Source organism: Ipomoea nil, unplaced genomic scaffold, assembly GCF_001879475.1.
Source record: "Ipomoea nil cultivar Tokyo-kokei standard unplaced genomic scaffold, Asagao_1.1 scaffold2845, whole genome shotgun sequence".
NCBI lineage: Eukaryota > Viridiplantae > Streptophyta > Magnoliopsida > Solanales > Convolvulaceae > Ipomoea > Ipomoea nil.
The window spans coordinates 2772424-2794555 of record NW_017619273.1 but is presented as its reverse complement, the minus strand read 5'-3'; the positions used below and the strand labels follow the sequence as shown (position 1 = coordinate 2794555).

Below are 22132 nucleotides of genomic sequence, written 5' to 3'. Positions count from 1 at the left end.
GTCCCAAAAAGCGGTTTGCTGAGGGCCCACCATCTAGGGCTGCGGATTTCGATCAATCCTCGAGAGCTGACGAGATTGATAACTTGGAATCAGCAAAGAAACCCTTATTATCGTACAATTTTACTCCTGCTTCTGCTCGTTCAAAGCATGGTACTTTCGGAGCCGGTGGTGAAGCATCTACGGCTGACAACTGGGGCGCCTCGAAGAAACCCGTTGCTCCACCGCCTGCCAGATCTTCGACTTTTGGTTCGGGAATCAGAGACTCGAGGCCTGAACCTATGCGCTGGTTGCGGGATGGAGTTGAGAGATTGGTTTTGGAATCACCTGAAAATGAACAGGGAGGTGACAATGTGAATGAGGTGCACAAGCCTAACCCAGAGGAGGTGCTGCTGGCAGAGAAAGGTACTTGAAAAAGATGGATATGGAGATCGAGGTGAAATTAACTACTAGTAGACCAACAAATGCGCAATCTAGTATGCCTGGAGACTCTGAAGGATCCGTGAGGGCAAAGCCAAAACGAAAGGAGAAATCGCTAAGTGATGTATTGCTCAAGGTGAAGAGCATAGATCCAAGGAAGACTGATTTGGACTCAAAGCATCAATCAAGTGACAGGTTTGTATTTTTTATTTTATTTTATTATTATCATTATTTTTTGCATCTTGAGATTTAGCTTTATTTATCTACCTTTATGAAGATGTATGATGCTGAAATTCTATGCATATTATTAGTGTTTTTTTTCCTAATTGGAGTGAGGGCCTTAGAGCAGGGTGTCAATCAGGCCGGGTTGTTGAGCTTATTGATTCTGGTTAACTGTTTTGTGTTTAATTGGGTTTAAATTTTTTTTGCCCTAACCCTAAAACATGGCTTGTCAGGCTTATTGAGTTGGCTCATTTGATATTTTCAAATTAACATTTAAAACTTTTAATTTTAATTAACTATAGCATTTATTCTATTAAATATTAACTTATAGATCATTCAATCAATCTACTAGTAGACCAACAAGTGTGCAGTCTAGGCCTGGAGGCTCACAGTTGGAAGTGGTAGAGGAGGCGTTGAGGTCAAGACTAAATGAGGTAATCATAAGGGAAGTATTGTTCAAGGTGAAGGGCATAGATCGGGGGAAGAGTGATTTGGACTTGAAGCATCAATGCAATGACAGGTTTGTATTTTTTTTTTTTAATTTCGTCTTGAGATTTAGATTTATTTGTCTTTATGATTATGAGATTTAGATTTAGTATTTTTTTTTTAATCTAGTAGGCGTGGAGGCTCGCAGTCTGGCCGATCTGAAGGATTTGCATTGCATGGTATGCCTGAAGTACAGGAGGCGTCAAGGTCAAGAGGAAAGTTGGATTCCTTCCGTGTGGAATCTAGTATGCGTGGAGGCTCGCAGTTTGGCCGATCTGAAAGATTTGCATTGCATGGTATGCCTGAAGTACAGGAGACGTCAAGGTCAAGAGCAATGCATGGTATGCCTGAAGTACAGGAGGCGTCAAGGTCAAGAGGAAAGTTGGATTCCTTCCGTGTGGAATCTAGTATGCGTGGAGGCTCGCAGTTTGGCCGATCTGAAAGATTTGCATTGCATGGTATGCCTGAAGTACAGGAGACGTCAAGGTCAAGAGCAATGCATGGTATGCCTGAAGTACAGGAGACGTCAAGGTCAAGAGCAATGCATGGTATGCCTGAAGTACAGGAGACGTCAAGGTCAAGAGCAAAGTTGGATTCCTTCCGTGTGGAATCTAGTATGCGTGGAGGCTCGCAGTCTGGCCGATCTGAAGGATCTGCATTGCATGGTATGCTTGAAGTACAGGAGTCAGGAGGCATCAAGGTCAAGAGCAAAGCTGGATCCTTTCGCTAGTACCAGGGTTAGGGAGGTATTGCTCGAGGTGAAGGGCATAGATCAGACGAAGATTGGTTTGGACTCAAAGCAACAATGCAATGGCAGGTTTGTATTTTTGTATGTTTTTTTTTTTTTTTTTTTTTTTTTCATCTTGAGATTTAGATTTGTTTGTCTTTATGAAGATGATGATGCTGATAATCTATACATATTACTAGTTTTGTGTGTCTTGATTTTTGTGTGTTGTGTCAATTTCATGATAAAGCAGTTTTGAAGAAAATGGAAGATTTTATGGTCAATGATGCAAATGTAATACTCTTTAGAGTGACAATAGTCAGAATACATATTATTAATAGGTGCTTATTATCTCTAGTTTTCAACATATATTCTTAGTTAGTCAGTTGTGTTCCTAAGTATGTAATTACATTTCATTCTATGATAATTAGCTAGGTGGGGTAGGTTTGAACATGATGTATGTCTTTAATGTGTTGTGAACTGATAGCAGGTAGTGAGGTTTGCCTAAAGAATGTTTGTTGTTGTCAGCACAAAGTTTTTTCTTTTATATGCTTAACTGTTGTCAGAATTGGAGATGTATTCTTGTTTGTTTGTTTGTTTGTTTGTTTGTTTGTTTGTTTTGTTTTTGTTTTTTTTTTTTTTTTCTTTCTTTTGTTGTTGTTGTTGTTGTGACTGTGTTTTTCTCTTATACAAATTAGGCCTTAGATATATTCAACATACAATATCACACCAGTTAGATGACTTCTGTCTTCTGCCAAATGAGACATAATACTTGTTTTTCAAATGCATTTGCATATTTGTGTAGCCAGTTGTCTCTTTGATTGTATAAGCATTGGTGTATTATAAGTCCATTACATGACTTAACTATCAAAATTCATTTTCTGAGAACAAAAAATAAAAGAAGAAAATGAATAAATTATCTCTATATCTGGAAGTATTTAATTGGATTGAAATGTTTCAGACCAGTTTCATAAAAAAAAAGAACTCTTTCAGACCAGAGTCTGAAGATGAGAAGAAATTGAAAGAAGAAATAGAGAGCTTGAAAAAGGAGGCCTCTGGTGAAGACCAGACTCGCTTGCATCAGCTGATAAATCAAAATGAAAAAGACTCGAATGTGCTGGTCTATGACTCGGACAAAATTCATCTTAGTGAGAAAGGCATGGAAAGGCCAGGTTCAGGGTCAAGCAGAGTTTCTAGCTTTCCTGAGAGACCCCCTTCTCAGCGAGGATCTTTTGGTGAACACAGAAGTGATGAGTTTGTGGAGAGGCCTAAACAGCATGGCACACAAGATGCATTGTCAAGGCCATTTGATGATAGAATAGCCTTCCACGCTGGTAGAACATGTGGTAGGCCAAGCAATGACTGATGATCTTTTCAGGGTTGTAGAGAGAGAGGATTACTTAGCAGCAGGGACATGGATGAGAGGTACTACTCTCTCTCTCTCTCTCTCTCTCACACACACACACACACACACACACTCACACACACACACACTCACACACACACACACACACACACTCACACACACACACACACACACACACACTCACACACACAACATGCACACACTAAAACACGTGCTTTGTTAGAGAAAACTTGAATGACCCAAACATGTGATAGCTGAAGATGGAAATCACAAAATTTAATGAAAGTTTTTGTAAGTAGTCTATAGGATTGTAAAACTAGTCAGAGACATTGACCAAAATGATCCAATAATTAACAAATTTTATGCATTAGGAATTTAGGATTGAGATATATTTTACGCCATGACATTAGCTTTAGTGGAGAACAAGAGTGAAACAACAATATCGATGCACTTAATATTATTAAAAAAAATAATTTCCACATGCTTGAGATACATTTCAAATTTTTATAGTCCCTTGTACATGTGATATGTGTTTGAATGGAGTATATGTATTTAATTAATAATTCTAATACACTCTTTGTTTTAAATTTGATTTTGCATTAATTTTAACTTAAATTTTTAATTGCCAACATTTTGAGGTTTTTTTTTGGGTTTTAAAATAACGTAGTATCTCCTCTATTTTGTAACATAACAATGCTGCAAATAAATGATATCTATTTTGTTTGAGAAATAATTCAAATTCAAAGTTAGTTTATGAAGATAATGATATCCTCTTTTAGTTTGAAATTATAATTCAACTGTCTTAACTAAAGTAATTCAAAACGTTTTGACCTTCAAGCATCTTTTATTAGTTCATTATCAATACTTGTGTAAATAATCAATTTGGGGCTTAGGGAATAATTTATATGAACTTGACGGGGGTTTTAACTTTAACCAAAAACAATAAGATTCCAAAACAAAATAATGAGCATTATTTGGCTAGTAAATATATAGATTTTGTTTTAATAAGACTAAGAAGTGTTATGATGATAACACAAATTATGGCTGGCTTTTGAGTGGAACTACTTGTGTGTGTGTGTGTGTATAAATGTCACATTTTGTATTCTATTCTCTTTGTACGAGAATTGCACCAGAAGTGGTATCTATCGTGTCTCATTAGTCATTTATGTATAACAGAAACCTTTTATCTCTAAGTGTTAGTTGATTGAGTGAAGTTGTGACAAACCATTTAATTTATTGTATCATATCATTGGCAGGTCAATATCCAACAACATATGGTGAATTTCAACTGCAGCGGTTTCTCTAATATCTGACAAAGTAGTGCAGAATAGTTTTTACCATCTAATTTTACTGTGAGGATTGAAGCTAGAATGGTTGAACGCTGGCACACCTTTGCGGTGATTTTTGACACATCTTGAATCTGTGTAGAATTGCAATTTTGCACCCTTCCGCTCTGTCTAAGAGGCATGGAATGGTTTTGCTTTTTGGTCAGAAACACTAATTTAACAACACCGCATATGCTCTTGCGGTCTTCTTCTTTTGGGTTTTACCTAAATTCGTGCGGCAGGCGGCCAGCCAGCCACCATGGCGGTCCACCCAAGCCAATATATATAGCCGCCTCTGTTTCCCATTCAATTCGCTTCATATCACTCATTCTCCCTCCCAAGGAACCAACACTACAATCAACACAGGTAAACGAACAAACAACTACTATACTCATTTCACCTCTTTACGTATCGTGTTCTTAAGCTTTCGTTTCGTGTTTATTCTTCCATTTCCTAGTCGAATTATGAATTTCTGGCACTTTTGATTGGATCCGATTGTGAAATAAAGCTCTGAATGTATGATGGTTATGTGCTGCAATTTCAACAACTTTTGGTTGATATATATTCTGGACTAAGTGTTTGGAAGTTAGATCTAATTCGTCCGTCATCTCTGAAACTGCTATGAATCAATCGTAGGTTAGGTGCGGAGTTAAGGCAACGATAACATTTTTTCCTCTGCTGGTGGAATAATTATAAATAGAAATGCTATTTAATGAATTAATGACCCCGTGAAATGCCAGTTGAATGTTGAATTGTTTGATAACTTCAAGGTGGTCTAGTTAAAAGTGGTTGATGAGAAGATACTTCATGCTAATGCTATGATGTGGCTGTTATGTCATATTGCTAATTAGGAGTTTCCAGTGATTATAGGGTTGCATATTACCTACATGTTGTTAAGTTCTGCTGCAATCTTTCTCTCGAGAAAAATTGATTATGCTAATTGGGTTTTTTGTATGTGAAGGTCGTCCATTTGCATACACTAACTAGCTATGGCTCCAGCAACCGCAGAAACCATCAATGCTAGAGGTAAGTCTGCAGTGTGCTAACATATAGGCTTGGAATCTCTTATAGTTATTGAAATGTTCAATGTTCAATAATTTAACAATAGGAAGACTTTGTTTTTGTTTTAAATGTACTTTTTCCCTCCATTTGATGAAGAAGTAAGTACTTTTCCTAAGATGATTTCAGTAAATGGAACTTAGATTTCATAAAACTTGTAATTCCTAAAATCCACTTTAGTGTTAAGTTACCTATGACAAATCAAATGCATAATTGTTAGATATATTAAATATAATATATCTATATATAATTTGAGAGGAGAAAAGAGAAAGGAAACTTAATATTTATTACTTCTCACAATATCAAAATGCTTTGTAATGCAACATATTTATAGTAAAAAGATGAAAACAACAATTGCTAAATTTAGGCCCACTAAATGCACCACCTATTGCCACTACCAAAGCTACTCCACATGCTGCTGCATGCTTCCACATACCCACGTCCACTTGGTTTAATTAATAGCCATAACAAAAATGGGTGGGTAACAGTTCATTAAATTTTCTATATCCAATTCGTTAAGTTTGTTGATCATTTACTCTGACTTTTGACTTTTGTTTCACCTTGAGTTTCTTATTCTTTTGTCTGATCATTACTTTTAACTTCTATTTTGACTAGATGTTTGCATTGTTGGTGTTGCCCGTACACCAATGGGTGGCTTTCTGGGCTCTCTTTCATCATTGCCAGCTACCAAGCTTGGATCCTTAGCTATTGAAAGTAAGATTACTACCAAGTTCGTGTAGTTATTTTTTCCACTATATATGACTTCGTATTAAATGTCTCTCTGTTATCAAAAAATATTAAATGTCTCTCTTCTTCATTGTCATTTCAGGTGCTCTTAAGAGAGCGAGTGTTGATCCGTCTCTTGTTGAAGAAGTTTTCTTTGGAAATGTACTCGGTGCAAATCTGGGACAGGCTCCAGCCAGACAAGCAGCACTGGGTGCAGGAATACCAAACACAGTGGTCTGCTCCACTGTTAACAAAGTTTGTGCATCTGGAATGAAAGGTATGATCCTTGTTGAAAGCAGTGGATCTGCTTCCTAATGGATTTTCCCAATTGCCACCCCATCCCCTCCACCAAGCTTCTGAACTATTATATAAAATATGAAGGCTAATAACATGATTTATTTATTTCCCATTGCAGCAACTATTCTTGCTGCACAAAGTATCCAATTAGGCATCAATGATGTTGTCGTGGCCGGTGGAATGGAAAGCATGTCTAATGTTCATAAATACTTTGCAGAAGCAAGGTTTGTGTTTTTCTAGAGACAGCTTTTTACAATTTTGATATGTTAATTGAGCCCCAAATTCCCGTCAGCCCTTCCATGATCCCATGGGCCAAACAAAACGTATAACTGTAGTACTGTACAAGGGCTTACCTCCACCCATCCCATAAACTTGTTCAATTTAACTTTGGGGTTTCTGAGTGCTCTGAATATTAACGAAGAACAAAGTTTGAACTTCAAAATTGGCTTTTATTGAACAACAATGAAAACATTTTTCATTGTCCCCCACCCCCTCCCATAAATTCAGATGCCTCGTGTTTATAAATATATAAACAGAAATGTAACCTGTAATCAATTGTTTGGCTAGTAAATATATAGATTTTGTTTTAATAAGACTAAGAAGTGTTATAATGATAACACAAATTATGGCTGGGTTTTGAGTGGAACTACTTGTGTGTGTGTGTATAAATGTCAGTCTTCCAAAAAGTGGATCATTTGTTGAAAAATTGGTGAAGAATTTTGCTTTTAGTTCCAGCTATGGTTCACATCCTATGTGGATATGCTTCTGAGTAGGATGAATAAGTTGCTTTGAGGAGGCAAGCAGTTGAACTTGGGACTTAGTACCTACAGAGAACAATACGTTCTGAAAGTTGTCTTTATTCTAAGTATTGATAATCCTTATTTTTAAGGCACCACCAGGGGATTTAACCCCTTTTTTAGTTGTGCACCTAGTCGCTAGGCCCCCATCAAATGCCCGATGAGTGCCTAACAATGTTTACAACATTGGCAAATGGCAAACATCAGTTATGCCATTGTTTTTCTTTCCTGCTAAGTTAAAAACTGAGGAAGTTGACTACATTCTCTTAAGAGGATATTTGCTACCAAATTTCTTATGGGTTTTATTCGTCTCCTGTTAGGTTACATCTGTTCCCAAATGCCTTTTACATATTAAAATGGCTTTTGCAACCTATTGCCATGAATTTTCATAGTGGGGCTGGATTTTTCTATCTATATAGCCTTTGGGCACATGACTAAGTTTCCAACTTAGGGACGGGCTGTATCTCACATTTTGTATTCTATTCTCTTTGTACGAGAATTGCACCAGAAGTGGTATCTATCGTGTCTCATTAGTCATTTATGTATAACATGCAGAAACCTTTTATCTCTAAGTGTTAGCAAGTTGATTGAGTGAAGTTCTGACAAGCCATTTAATTTATTGTATCATATCATTGGCAGGTCAATATCCAACAACATATGGTGAATTTCAACTGCAGTGGTTTCTCTAATATCTGACAAAGTAGTACAGAATAGTTTTTACCATCTAATTTTACTCTGAGGATTGAAGCTAGAATGGTTGAACGCTGCAGTGATTTTTGACAAATCTTGAATCTGTGTAGAATTGCAATTTTGCACCCTTCCGCTTCTGTCTAAGAGGCATGGAATGGTTTTTCTTATTGGTCAGAAACACTAATTTAACAACACCGCATATGCTCTTGCGGTCTTCTTCTTTTGGGTTTTACCTATATGTAGTTTCATATTCTATTTTTTCCTCATATTTGTGTGAAAGAAACACTCTGAGTAGTTTACTTACAAATTTGGTTGTGTTTTGATATCAAGTTAGAATTTTAAAATGGCGCACCTCAAGTTTCAACAACTTAAGCATACAAATCACGCACCTTAAAAATGAAAATTACGCACCTTAAGCTTTAGGTTGACACTCCTTAAATTTCAACCGCTACTCATATTAAGCACAAAAGTCACGCACTTTAAGCACACAAATCACGCACCTTAGGAGGGAAACCACATACATTAAGCACACAAATCATGCATAAGCACAAAAATCACGCACCTTAAATTTGATCTGGATGCAAAAATTATCAAATTGCCACTGTATTTTTTTTAAAAAAAATTTGTTAATCCTGGACGTTGATTTAAGCAAGATCAATGGTTCAGATTTAACCGCACATTGGGAGATCTTCATCCCCAAATCAACTTCAACCCTAAATAAATAAATACTACGTAAATAAATAAGGGAAAGAAGATGAATTATTTGCATGTCTGTGTGGATCTTAATAAGGGGGAGAAGAAGGAATCATTCCAAATGGGATGAAGGATGAGAAATTACCATTAGGATCCTATTTCTAACGGTCAACTAATAAATTTTTTAACAAAGGACTAAATTATGTAAAATCAAATCAAGGACTAAATTGAGCATAAAAAATCATTTAGGACTAAGTTGAGTAAAATTACTATAGTCGAGGACTATATTGGGTATTAACTATATATATATATATATATATATATATATATATATATATATATTGAATACTACTGACTCTATTACAATGTAGTATCTGTTCATATACTTTCTCAGCCTATTGAAACACAAAGAAACAATAACGTCTCCACTGAAGCTCGAACTCACAACCTTCCATGGCTAGGCCTGACTAGGCGCTCTTAGTGCACATAACGTGCACCAGGGAGCAGTTTCACAAATATGGTGGGGTCCACACATCTGACAAAAATCAACGTCTTCCTGACCTAAATTACTCTCTCTCTCTATCTCCTCATTCTCTCTCTTCCGCATAGGATTACATTTCCTTAAAAGCGACACTAAATTAAAGCCTCTATTGGGGATGCTCTAAGTTTTAAAGTTATACACACAAAGATTCATACTTGAAGGTCACTCGTAGGTTCAAAGTTATACACCTCAATGTCTAGCAAAGCTATGCACCACAAAGTTTAAAGTTAAGTTATGCATATGAAGGTCACTCGTAGGTTCAAAGTTATACACCACAATGTCTAAAGATATACACCTAAAGGTCTAAAGTTATGCATATGTAAGCTCAAAGTTATGCACCTTTTAAGTTATACACTTGAAGGTTCAAAGTTACGCTCCTGGTTTAAAGTTATATACCGGTAAGTTCAAACATGTGCAACCGATGAACAAGACTTATGCACTTCAAAGTTAGGAAAAATTAATAAAATAGCACTGCATTTTTTTTTAAAAAATTTCCTTAATTCTGAGCGGTTGATTTAGATTAGATCGATGGTTGAGATTGATGCGCACGTTTCACCTGGAAAAATCTACGCATAAGATCTCTTATATATATATATATATAGTGATTGGATCAGATGCAAATATAGCTTCCCGTGCAGTTGTGCGGTTAACACAAAAGACGCACCTTAAGTACACAAACTACGCACCTTAAGCACACAGTACGAAGCACCTTAAGAACACAAACCACGCACCTAAAATTTTAAAATGACGCACATTAAATACACAAACCACGCACCTTAAACACACAAACAAAGCACATTAAGAACACAAACTACGCACCTAAAGTTTTAAAATTGCGCACCTTAAGCATACAAATCATGCACCTTAAAAAGGAAAATCACGCACCTAAAGGTATGATTTCATAATTTCTAATTAAATTGTTTTGCAAAATTTTTTTTTTTCACAATTAGAAATATAAGATTTTTAACCATATAAGTAATTTGATAATTATGAATATAAGATGTTTTGCTATATAAGTAATTTTGATAATTTTCAAGTATTATTTTTATTCCATACATAGTAAGAGAGAATTTTGGTACCATTTTCCTTTAATTCTTTAAATTGAGTTAATTTCCAAGAAACTGGCTCTGATTTAATATTGGTGGCAAAAAAGGTTCAGTGTTCCAAGTGTTTAATTTAATAAAATCCATGGATAAATCTTGATAGCAAAATGTTTTCTTGGGACAGTATCCTTAGAAACCACGTAGCAGAAAGGGTGTCATGTTTATAGTGGCGTGGATCGGACTATGAACCCGGTTTAGGTGTGAAGCTTAGCTGCATGGATAATGGGTCCTCAGATGCTGGATTCAAACAGGCTGCAAGCTTTAAACTGGAAAGTGGGATGAGTGAATATCACCCTATCAGTTTTGTGGCAAAAGGACCAGAAAGGAACTTTGTATTGGCTCCATTACTTAGTTTGAGGGATGAATCTTATACTGTGTATTTTAACTTTCAGTCTTAGCTAGGAATATAGAGAATCTTACCCTGTATTTGGATGTCCAATCATATGGGGTATGCTGGCAGTAAGCAGACTAGGGTTTGGTCCACAAAACACTGAAATGCAGCCTGTAACTCTTCTCCTTTAATTTGGCAATATGGTGAAGTCTCCTACAATGTTAAGTAATTCTTCAAAGTTTATTGGCTTGTCTATTTCTACATATCTACTCTACTAATAAATGTCATAGAGAGTTAGGCCTATAATGGGTAGAAAAAATGGCTGTCAAGTTTTTTAATCAAACGAATGACTCAATTGATCAGATTTTAATTTTTCCTTGAGATTTTCTAATTTTATCTTTAATGAATATGATTATCTGTTAACTTTCCCATTTGAACAATGTTGTTGACTTATTCATTGATTTCAATAATAAAGGTCTTAGGTTCGAACCACATCCCAATCAAAATTGGCATATAATTAGTACTCTATTTTACTCTTATTAAATTAAATAATAATTTAGTAGTTACAACAAAAAAATAATACATATGCATTTCTTTAGCAAAAGTGAAGGAGATCATCAATATTCTTTATAAAGAGTATGTTGCTGAATCAATGAACAAAGAAAATTCTGAAAATTCAGGTTCTTCTAACACTTTTGGAAGCCAAGTCAGCCGTCAAAAGTCTACATATGCGTGGGAAGATTTTGAGGGATTTTGTGCACAAGTTGAAACTTCAGGGCCTAAAAACTCGGAGTTAGTAGACTATCTAGAAAATGGGCGTCTTAGGACTACTGAAGTTCCTAGCAACTTTTGTTGTTTAGACTGGTTGAAGATGAATAGACTACAGTATCCAATATTGTTAATAATGGCAGCAGATATTTTAGTTATACCTGTTAGCACTGTGGTTTCAGAAGCAACATTTAGTCCTGGGACAAGGGTAATTGATTTATATCGTGCATCATTGTTGCCTGAAACAACACAAGCTTTAGTTTGTGGGGGTGATTGGCTTCAACATATACATGAGAGTTACCAAAAAATAAAGTAAGTTAACTTTTATGCTAAATGATACATTGTCATTTTAAAACATTTGTTTAATTGTATACTTATTTATCGTTTTTTTTTTTTTAGAAAGAGAAATCATTCCAAGAAATATTTCTTCCAGCATCCAACTCATGAAAGTAAGTTACTAAGTAACATACTATTTTTAATTACTTTCATTTGTTATCCAATATTATTCATATTGTTTTGCAAGTTGAACAGATATTTCTTGTTTTGAACTGCTTATCCCGAAAGAAATATCTGTGTACAAGGAATCAAGGACCACTGTTATTGACTTGTATTTTGATGTGAAGTTGTGACTTGTGAACTTATTTTGAGTGCTTTGAAGTTTGAACAATGTTGTTGACTTGTGTCTTTTAGTTAGTTGTGAACTTATTTTGAGTGTTTTGATTTGAAGTTTTTATTATTTATGTATGGATAAAACAAAGTAGTTTATTTTTAATTGAAACATGAATTTTAAATTAAACAGGTCAAATTTGAGGTCAAACTCAAGCTCGAACTCGAGCGCAAGATCAAGATCGAGCTCGAGTAGAACCTCCCTTAACGAGCTCGACTCGACTCGTTTACACTCCTAATGCTAATGCATAAAATTTGTTGATTATTGGATCATTTTGGTCAATGTATCTGACTAGTTTAGTAGTTTTACAATCCTATTGACTACTTACAAAAAAAATTCATTAATTAAATTTTGTGATTTCCATCTTCAGCTACTACATGTGTGGGTCATTCAAGTTTTCTCTAACAAAGCACGGGTTTTAGTGTGTGCATATTGTGTGTGTGTGTGAGAGAGAGAGAGAGAAAGAGAGAGAGTAGTACCTCTCATCCATATCCCTGCTGCTAAGTAATCCCCCCTCTCTCTCTAGAGACAACCTTGAAAAGATTGTCAATCATTGCTTGGCCTACCACCCTAGTAGGCTCTTCTATCCTCACCTGTTCTACCATCTTAGAAGACTATTCTATCATCAAATGACCTTGACAATGCATCTTGTGTGCCATGCTGTTTAGGCCTCTCCATAAACTCATCACTTCTGTGTTCACCAAAAAATCCTCACCGTGAAGGGGGTCTCTCAGGAAATCTAGAAACTCTGTCTGAACAAACCCTGAGCCTGGCCTTTCCATTCCTTTCTCACAAAAGTTAGTCACTTGTCTTTAGAATTGACCAAATTTAATCCAAAATACCCCTACTTTTGGGGCATTTCTGATTTCACCAAATTTCAACCTTCTAGAATTAAGGACGTTTTAGACTAAACTTTCTTAATTTAAAAAGTCAAATGAATAAACCTGATCAAATTAATAGTCAAACACTAAAAGCAAAAATGCTATCTCATGACAAAAAACAGTATTAATTAATTCTTATTATATTTCTCAGCGAACTCTCTTTAATTTTAACTTAAAATCCTTGCACTAGCATGTCTAACTTAACAAAGTTTATCCAAGTAAATACTTCTATCTTGGTATGCTCCTTTCTCATGTTTCCCCATCACTACCAAATTATTAATCCTAAACAAGACATCCAAAGGCCTATGCCAAATATGTCCAACCTTCTCTATTCAGGCCTCGAGTATCTGATTTCCGAACTAAAATTCGAAGATCTGGCAGGCTGTGGAGCAACGAGTTTCTTCGAAGCGCCCCAGTTGTCAGCCCTAGATGCTCCGCCACTGGCTCCGAAAGTACAATGCTTTAAACGAGCATGAGCTGGAGTAAAATTGCACGATAATAAGGGTTTCTTTGCTGAAGCCCAGTTATCAATCTCGTCAGCTCTCGAGGGTTGATCGAAATCCGCAGCCCTAGATGGTAGGCCCTTCCGTTGTTCATATTGCCTCCGATCGCTCCCCTGGGAACCCTAGCGATCGAGGTCCCGATCTCGGATCCGACCTTGTAGATGGCCCATTGACTTGGCTCCCCCGTAGTTAGAGAGCCCTCCGCCCAGCAATTATATTGCAGGGTCACATGTTCTTGCTTTTGAAATCTGTCAAGTACTTTTTTCCGTCCAAATCTTCAAGACAATATTTCTTTTTTATTTATTTTTAACTGCTTCTTCAGTCCAAGCAATTATTGCAGGGTAATCCCTTTGAATCTTCTCACTCTTGAATAGTACTTTGTCAATGTATGTTAACTATTTTTGAAAGAATAACAGCTATAATTAGTAATTATTTTATCAGTAATTGTAGTAGTGCATAGATTAAATGAGAAAATTATTATAAGTGCATATTAAAATATTACCATCAAGAACAGTGAAGGAATGGACCGGTGAAATAGGTTTTTGGGTTATTCTTCCAAGCTTCAATAGCATTTACCAATGATCTGAATGTGTAATGACACCAATTCAAGTCTCTCAGCTTTGAAACATCAAGCATGGAGTATAAAATCTTGTATGTTGCCTTTATGCTCTGGTTGCCTTTTATCAAGATGGATACAAGCAGCACAATGAAGTCTCTTTTGAACATATCTCCACTATCTCCTCTCTCGATAATAGCCATTGGCATTGTATTTGTCACCAGAGAACCTTTTGTTATTCCCCACCGCTGTTTCCAATCTGCCAACAGTTTTTTATATTTCTTAGATTCATTCTCAGAAGGAGCCTCAATCACAAGGATTTTTCCTTGGGGAAGGTTCATTGTGATGTGTACATCATCCTCCGACAGCTGCATGTTATTATTTTCCAACATTCGTATGCATTCGTAGACATCAAACCTTTCAACAAGATACCTAGTTAGCCTGTTATCCCAGTCGAATACTGTCATCTTCAACATCTCACTAAACCCAATATCTTGAACTGCTTTTTGTTGATCTGGCATTAGAGATGAAATGAGGCACCGAAAATACTTTGGTGACATCCTGGTCGGTAGATAGCTCATATTATCTATATCACTCTTCTTTGCAGATTTCTTTATTCTCTTATGCATTTTCTTATCAACAGGGGGGTTTGCTGTTGCTTTGCGCTTGAGCGCTCCTTTTTCCTGTCCCTTTAATTCCTGAGCAGTTGGTTTTGGTGCAAATGACATTGTAGGTTCATCTTCAGTTGTTGTTGCTTCAGGTGCAGATTGTTTTGTGGCTTTAGCTTTCTTTGCTGATTTTACTGTTGCTTTGCGTTTGGGTGATCTTTTTTCGTGTCCCTCTTCTTCCTGCACATTTGGTTCTGGTTCATATGGAATTGTTGGTTCCTTTTCAGGTGTTGGTGGTTTATTTGCAGATTGTTTTGTGGCTTTACTGTTCTTTGCTTCTTCTTTTTTGTGCAGCAAGTGCTGGTTGAGCTGGTGGCGTTGGTTCGACTGCTTGTGAGTCCAAGACGGCCTTGGTTTTGTGTTTTCCTGTGGCTTTAATTTCTTCATTTTATAGGTTTGGTCTGCAACAATATCACAAGTATTAATGATGACTATAATCAGTTTCATTATATAGAGTTTGATGTTTCATTAGACTAACAATTTAAACTCATACATGTTACTAAGTTTCACTCTACATACAATGCAATTTCATAAATAATATAGAATCAGTTTAACTACATTACAGTGTCAATGAACATTTTATAAAACAAAATGTGACACACACAAGCAATTTCAGTTCATATACAATATACTTTTAGTTGAAAGGCATTACACTTTCAGTTCATATGCACTACACTTTCAGTTGAAATAATATAGTTTCATTTGGTATATCTGAGACCACATACTCTGTATCAATACACATATCTACTCAGTGTCATTTTACACACGATGTAGTTTCATTCTATAAACAATACAGTTTCATTTGAGGATAACTACAATTTCATTTGAGAAGAAATAGAGTTTCATTTGGATTACTAGTTTCCTATGGAATATATGGGACCATATAATCCGTATTATTAAACACACTTGGCAGCTTCATTTTATACACAAACATCTGGGACCACATAATATGAAAAGACAAACATGTGGTTTTTATTTAGGGTTTACAATGATATTATATGTTTTTTAACTGCATGTATTTCTCAATGTATGTTTGTGATGCAAAACATGAATGCTTGCTTCGGAATGTCTGAGAAAACCTAAAATGTACCGTAGAACATATTTTTTTTTTAGGTAAATAGAACGTCGCATTATATATAACAATATTATCACCTTCTTGCTGAAGTAACGAACTGAAATATGCAGAAGAACGAAGAAGAACAGCGATGGAGATGAGAGGTAAACAGTGGCGGTTGAAGTCCTAGCTCGGAGAAAGCGCTGATGGTAAGTTTGGCTTGTTTGGGAAGATAGTGGAGACAAGACATGCCTTTTTCGTTTTTATATTTTAATATTTTTTTTAAAAAAAAAAGAAGAAGAAGAAAGAAAACGACGCGCTGAGATGTCCGCTCAATTGCATCGATGGCGTTAAAGAGCGCCGTTTCATCTAATTAATGAAATTGCGTCGTATCTGGACCGCGGTACATAATCGATTATGCACCGCGGTCTACGATATAACAACTGATGAATGACTATTACCCTGATAGGGCTCGATCCTACGTATTTGCCACCAAAGAAGTACCACTGACTGAGCTTCCAACTTGTATTATTGGTATATGTAGAAATAGAGAAGCCAATAAACTTTGAAGAATTACTTAACATTGCAGGAGACTCAATTTGCACCATATTGCCAAATTAAAGGACAAGAGTTAAAGAGTGCATTTCAGTGTTTTGTGGACCAAACCCTAGTGTGCTTACTGCCACCATACCCCATATGATTGGACATCCAAATACAGAGTAAGATTCATTCCTAGCTAAGACCGAAAGTCAAAATACACAGTATAAGATTCATCCCGCAAACTAAGTAATGGAGCCAATACAAAGTTCCTTTCTGGTCCTTTTGCCACAAAACTGATAGGGTGATATTCACTCATCCCAGTTTCCAGTTTAAAGCTTGCAGCCTGTTTGAATCCAGCATCTGAGGACCCATCATCTATGCAGCTAAGCTTCACACCTAAACCGGGTTTATAGTCCACGCCACTATAAACATAACACCCTTTCTGCGACGTGGATTCTAAGGATACTGTCCCATTTTCCCCGTCTAAACCAGTGGTCAAAAGAAAGGAGGCAGAAGAGCCGGTGTCGTCTGAAGAACCTGTCACTACCAAGTTGTTGTCTTTTCCTTGATGCATCACAACCATTCCTGGATAGTCGAATGCCTCTAACGTGACAAGTTTCCCTACAAAGTCTGAAGGAGTTTCAGAAGTGTCTTTTGAGATGAGCCGGAACGTGGCTCTGTTGGCAGAATCTGTTCCGGTTTCAGGGTATTTGTCCAAGATGATTGATTGGTTCGAGTTTGTAAGAACAAAAACATCATCCCCGGATTGTTGGGTAAGAGAAACTAGATGAGAATTTTGAGTTGCAAGTGGGGCTAACCAGTCTGATGCACTTGCTTTAATAACCCAATCGCCATTGGAGAGACCAGCAAGAAGGTATGGACCATAAAGGATTGCCTGCATAGAAGCGTATTCTGACCTCTCATCTGAAGCGCCACAAAGACAGACAGAATACGGTGTATGTTAGACTAAATCTGACAACAAATTGAAGACCAAGTTCACAATATACACTACTGGAAATTATGGAATTTCCGACCACCTGAAAGTGATCTTAAATCAAGTCGAGAGTCTTGTTCCGACCACTTTTGGTATCCGGAAAAACCTTTTTGTTGCTATTTCCGACCACTTTTTGCTTTCGACTTGATTTAAGATTACTTTCGGTGGTCGGAAATTCCATAATTCCAGTAGTGATAATTAAAGTCTTAGGATTGTTTAATACCTTTAATGGCCTCGATTCTAAGACTCATAGGCAGCTCGAGAGTAATTTTGTCACCAGAGGCCCAACTTCTGGTAATCGATAGGAAGTTGCCTGGTGGGGGTAGAGATACAGCTTTTCCATTTAGCGATGCCTTTGCATCACTTGCATATGTCCAAATTGGTACTCTCAAATGTAATGTAGACGATACACTAGACTGCTACACGAGACAGACATATATAAGACAATACCAAAACGTTCTTTGGATTTATTTATGATTTCATATTTTTAAGTCAAAAAGCTACCTGCTTTGATGTTATTGTAATTGTGACGAAAAGACGATTATCCTGTGAAACAACTGGATCTACACTCTGGGTCAGCGTAATCTGACCAGATTTCCAATCAAGTGAGCTAGATATGTACTGAATAATGTAGATTCCCGGAACTTGTCCTTGCTCTTCAAAGTATATAGAATCTCCCAACTTGGAAAAGGATTCAATTCCTATCCAAAAATAGATACAACAACCAAGAAAATTACGAGGAATTCTAACAGAAGCACAGACCCAAAACCCAAAATCAAGTTTATAGCTTTTGCCCGAAATCAAGTCACCTAGCCTGAAAGAATTTTCTGGGTCCGCCTATGAATTCTAGAATCTCATATTCTCGCAGAAATAAGCGATTTTTGGCAGAAAAAGAAATGGAAATCTTCTCATATATACCTGTCCCGTAGCAGCACCAGAAAGAATCGAATTTTGTTCCCCATCCATGGTAACTTTTGGCCTTGGAAGCACCAGGATGTAACGGAAGCATATAAATCATCACTCCAGGGTCTGTTCCTCTCTGGATGCTAAGAACTCCATTTGTTAAGGCTCTCTCATAATAATCAGCGTAAGCCATCTCCTTGGTCCATCTGAACAGGTGTCGAGAGACCTGCAAAATATACGCATGCATTTAGAACCAAACACACATATATATATAGCCCAACCTCCCCGTAAGTTCAATTAAAAGAGGAATAAATTAAGATAGATAGATAGGATCAGACACCTTGAGCATGTTATAAGTTGTACATGATTCTTCATTCTCGGTCTGTAGTGTGGTAGCCAACCTCTTTGGATCAGACCTGATCAGATCCGAGAATGAAAACAAAGAAAATATTAAACGAAATTTCAGATATGAATCAAACCATAAAGGTTTTGTGAGTACTATACTATACGCTTAGATAGATACAATTCAAAGGGAATGAAGGAAACTTGTTTATAAATATCGTATAATGAATATCATTCTTTATACCAGAATTCGCTAACTGATGTTCCTCCAGTTGCATAGGCGTGCGAAGTATTAACAATATCCATAAAATATGTCCCGATTTCCTTTATAAACAAACAAGAACGAGCTCAGAATTGACGAGAAGATACTATTATCATTAAATTCAGTACACAAGACGAGAGGCACATACATATATAAGGTCTCGAAATAGAAATATGCATGTAGTGTACCTTATAAATTGGATCGCCAGTTATTTCATAACGCATTTGAGATCCAATCACAATTGGGATGTGTGTGTTTGCATGAAAACCTGATAAGTCATCAGCCTAAACACACAAAATAACATATAATCAAAGAGAAAATGATCGAGCAAGAATAACCATATGGCGCATAAATATTTGAACTGAGAGAGAATACATATAATGTGATTGATGGCTACCTTAACTGCCAGCAGACCCAGAAAACATGGTTTGTCAAAAAGGTGAGCCAACAATAAGTGCTTTGGATCAGCCTGCAGTGTATTAAAAAACAGAACGATATTAAGAATATATATATAGTTATGCTGTACAATCTATAATATGTACTATGGATAAGTTATACGCACCGTTATGCTATACAACTTATAAAGAACATCATTCATACCGCCAGTTTCTTCATTTAAGGATAACCAGTGTCTTTCAATCGTATATTTTGAGATCACATTTTGCACACGATCATAAAAGTAGTCAACCATCCAGGTTGCCATTTTCAAAGCTTGAGAATTGCCAGCAAGTGTGTACTGATCCAAGAGACCTGCCAAAACCTATAAAAGTCCAACAAACGTAACTGGGGCTAGCTATTGATATTTCGGGATTTATCTACAAGAATGTGGTCTGTCAAAGTCACATGGACTAGTTCGAAGGTAACTCACTTCTCAAACAAATACATATTTAATCACTGCAAAAGAAATTGAAGCATATATATTCTACCTTGTGAATCGTATAGTATGGTGCCCATACAGGCTTTATAGCTTCAAAGCGGTCAAACAACTCAGATGGGAATGCAGATAAATATCCCGATCCCATATTCTCTTGACAGGCCGATAATGAAGAAACAACAGCATACATTTTTTCTTTGAGAGTGTCATTGTGTGTACTAGCCCACATTTGTGCCGAGGCACTAAGGTAATGCCCTTCAGTATGTAATTAGAAGCAAATATCAGCACATGACAAAATATTACTCCGCGAAATTAAAATAAGATTAAAGCTGAAGCTGTATATTTAAATTAAAAGACGAATTGAACTAACCTACAAAATGACCTCGAAGCTCAACATTTGCTCCCTCCCACCCTCCATATGGCTCACCGTGAGTTTCCAAACCAGCAGTCTTCCGGAAGCTCCACACTAGTCTATCAACATCCAACATCAACAAGTACTCCAAGTTCGTTTGTTGAGCTCTTCCATGGATTGAATTGGGGTCTAGCCTCACATCATTGAGCGAAACCTCGTTTAGAAAACCGCCAACTCCCTTAACCCCACCAGACTTCTTTATCCTCTTATACATCATCATCCAATCGAATGCATCTTCCTCCTTCAACATCTTCCTCGGAAGCAAATTAGACCAGGCCGAATCATCGGTGGGAGTCAAATGGTAGTGAGCAAACATTTCTTCTCTCCAACTTTCATTCTTTGATGATAAGAGCTCATATCTCAGAGTGTGAGATGACAGCTGAGTAGGTGTGTTAGTACATTCCTTACTCAGAACAAATCCACACATAAACGAAAACATAACCACTCCCAACATCAACAAACACCTCATCTTTTTGGTAATAATGATCTCTTTTCAATCAAAAGGAAACCCCAAAGTAGAATATATATATATATGAATAGAATCTCAAGAAAACATTTTGCTATCAAGAATCATCCATGGATTTTATTAAATTAAACACTTGGAACACTGAATCTTTTTTGTAGAACAGAGCAAAACCAACCTATTTATATGCCACCAATAAAGACCTTTGCAGATATGATTTCTCTCATTCAAAAGGAAACCCAAAAGTAAGAACAAAAACAACTAAACAGTAACAAAAGAACTCAGTTTGTCATCAACTGATCAAAGATGCAGCCAAACTTGAAAGACTGAATCTTTATATTTTTTTAGTATAATGGAACAAAACCAACCCCACTAATGGTCCAATATATAACAATCAATCAATAAAGAATGTAACTGTGAAAAGGAAACACCATAGTCTCTTAAAGGGCAATAATGGTTACTTCAGTAAAGTTAAAACGCCAAAATCAGTTTCTTGAAAATTAACTCAATTTAAAGAATCAAAGGAATTTAATTCTGAAAATACCATGAAAAAGAACTAACTGTAACCTTATCTACAATCTGTGAAAGTGAGAGGACGAAGAATGGAGTTTAAGGTAAGCATGGGAGGTGTTTCTTGGAACACAAATCATACCCACACCTAATATACTAAAATACACATACATATATATATATACACAGGCATTGGGGAAAGAGTATAGACAGGATGGGAGTCACGGACGAGACATCATATATTTTGGAGGGATGTAGAAAAAGCACACTCAGTTTATATGTATGGTAGTGCGAAGATGGAGAAAGTAATAAATTATTGGGTTGGCTGTAAACCCAGAAAAGTATAATTTCTAGGCATTTTCAAGATTTGGTATTTACTCACTCGATCCATACTGCCATTGATTGAAACTTGAAACAAAATCCTATCAACCACTTGCGCTCCATCACTATCTTTCCGAATTCATACGCAGACATTTTCCTACGCAATCAAAACTTATTTGGTTTGAAAAGTGTGGTTAAAAAGATGTGTATTTTTTTCTACAATCTATAGAACAACAGTGTCAGTGAATCTTTTTTTTTTTTTTTTTTTTTTTTTAATGAAATACAAGATAAAACATTTTTGAATAATCATAGAAAGATTATTGCGTACTTAAACTAAAATATCATGATTAGTGCATTTTCAAACTCTGTTAATGGTTAAAGAAATGGGCAACATAACTAACTAATGCCACTCTTTACTCGTCTTACTTCCTTAACAAAAGGAAGACTTGTACTGACGCAATGAAGATAATCTTTGGTTCGTATATGGGAATAGGAATAGGAATCGGAATAGGAATGTGTATTAAATACTTGGTAACAGTAATAAGTTTTAGTGAAAGTATTTTGCATGTTTGGTAGTAGGATAGAATGAGAATGATTATTAATAATGTCGTTTGGTTATGTATGATCCTATAATGGG

General features: G+C 36.3%; 2 protein-coding genes across 9 annotated transcripts; one reads left to right on the top strand and one right to left on the bottom strand.

The window, feature by feature from the left end:
- On the top strand, positions 1–8330 carry LOC109160192 (acetyl-CoA acetyltransferase, cytosolic 1-like). 5 transcript variants are annotated; one of them, XM_019308413.1, is made up of 7 exons: positions 3092–3274; positions 4472–4906; positions 5502–5566; positions 6215–6313; positions 6429–6602; positions 6741–6846; positions 8059–8330. In XM_019308413.1, exons 3-7 carry the CDS (start codon positions 5530–5532, stop codon positions 8081–8083), a joined length of 441 nt encoding a protein of 146 aa, XP_019163958.1. In that variant the 5' UTR covers positions 3092–3274; positions 4472–4906; positions 5502–5529; the 3' UTR covers positions 8084–8330. The 5 variants fall into 5 exon arrangements, 1 of the variants encoding a protein (XP_019163958.1); XR_002050704.1 differs by lacking the exons at positions 5502–5566; positions 6215–6313; positions 6429–6602; positions 6741–6846; positions 8059–8330 and adding exons at positions 1024–1159; positions 1258–1332; positions 1495–1656; positions 1702–1942 and having other exon boundaries at positions 2843–3274; positions 4472–4908; XR_002050703.1 differs by lacking the exons at positions 5502–5566; positions 6215–6313; positions 6429–6602; positions 6741–6846; positions 8059–8330 and adding exons at positions 1024–1159; positions 1255–1332; positions 1495–1656; positions 1702–1942 and having other exon boundaries at positions 2843–3274; positions 4472–4908.
- Positions 8331–16427: 8097 nt separating this feature from the next.
- Positions 16428–21708, bottom strand: LOC109160191. Of its 4 annotated transcripts, XM_019308412.1 has the most exons (12): positions 20452–20595; positions 20160–20260; positions 19842–20044; positions 19478–19675; positions 19313–19384; positions 19104–19199; positions 18898–18977; positions 18652–18727; positions 18327–18537; positions 17913–18109; positions 17632–17827; positions 16428–17338 (listed from the first exon to the last, which is right to left on the bottom strand). In XM_019308412.1, exons 1-12 carry the CDS (start codon positions 20484–20486, stop codon positions 16611–16613), a joined length of 2193 nt encoding a protein of 730 aa, XP_019163957.1. In that variant the 5' UTR covers positions 20487–20595; the 3' UTR covers positions 16428–16610. The 4 variants fall into 4 exon arrangements, with proteins under 4 accessions (XP_019163957.1, XP_019163956.1, XP_019163955.1 ...); XM_019308411.1 differs by having other exon boundaries at positions 17632–17824; positions 20160–21708; XM_019308410.1 differs by having other exon boundaries at positions 17632–17824; positions 17910–18109; positions 20160–21707.
- Positions 21709–22132: the final 424 nt, after the last annotated feature.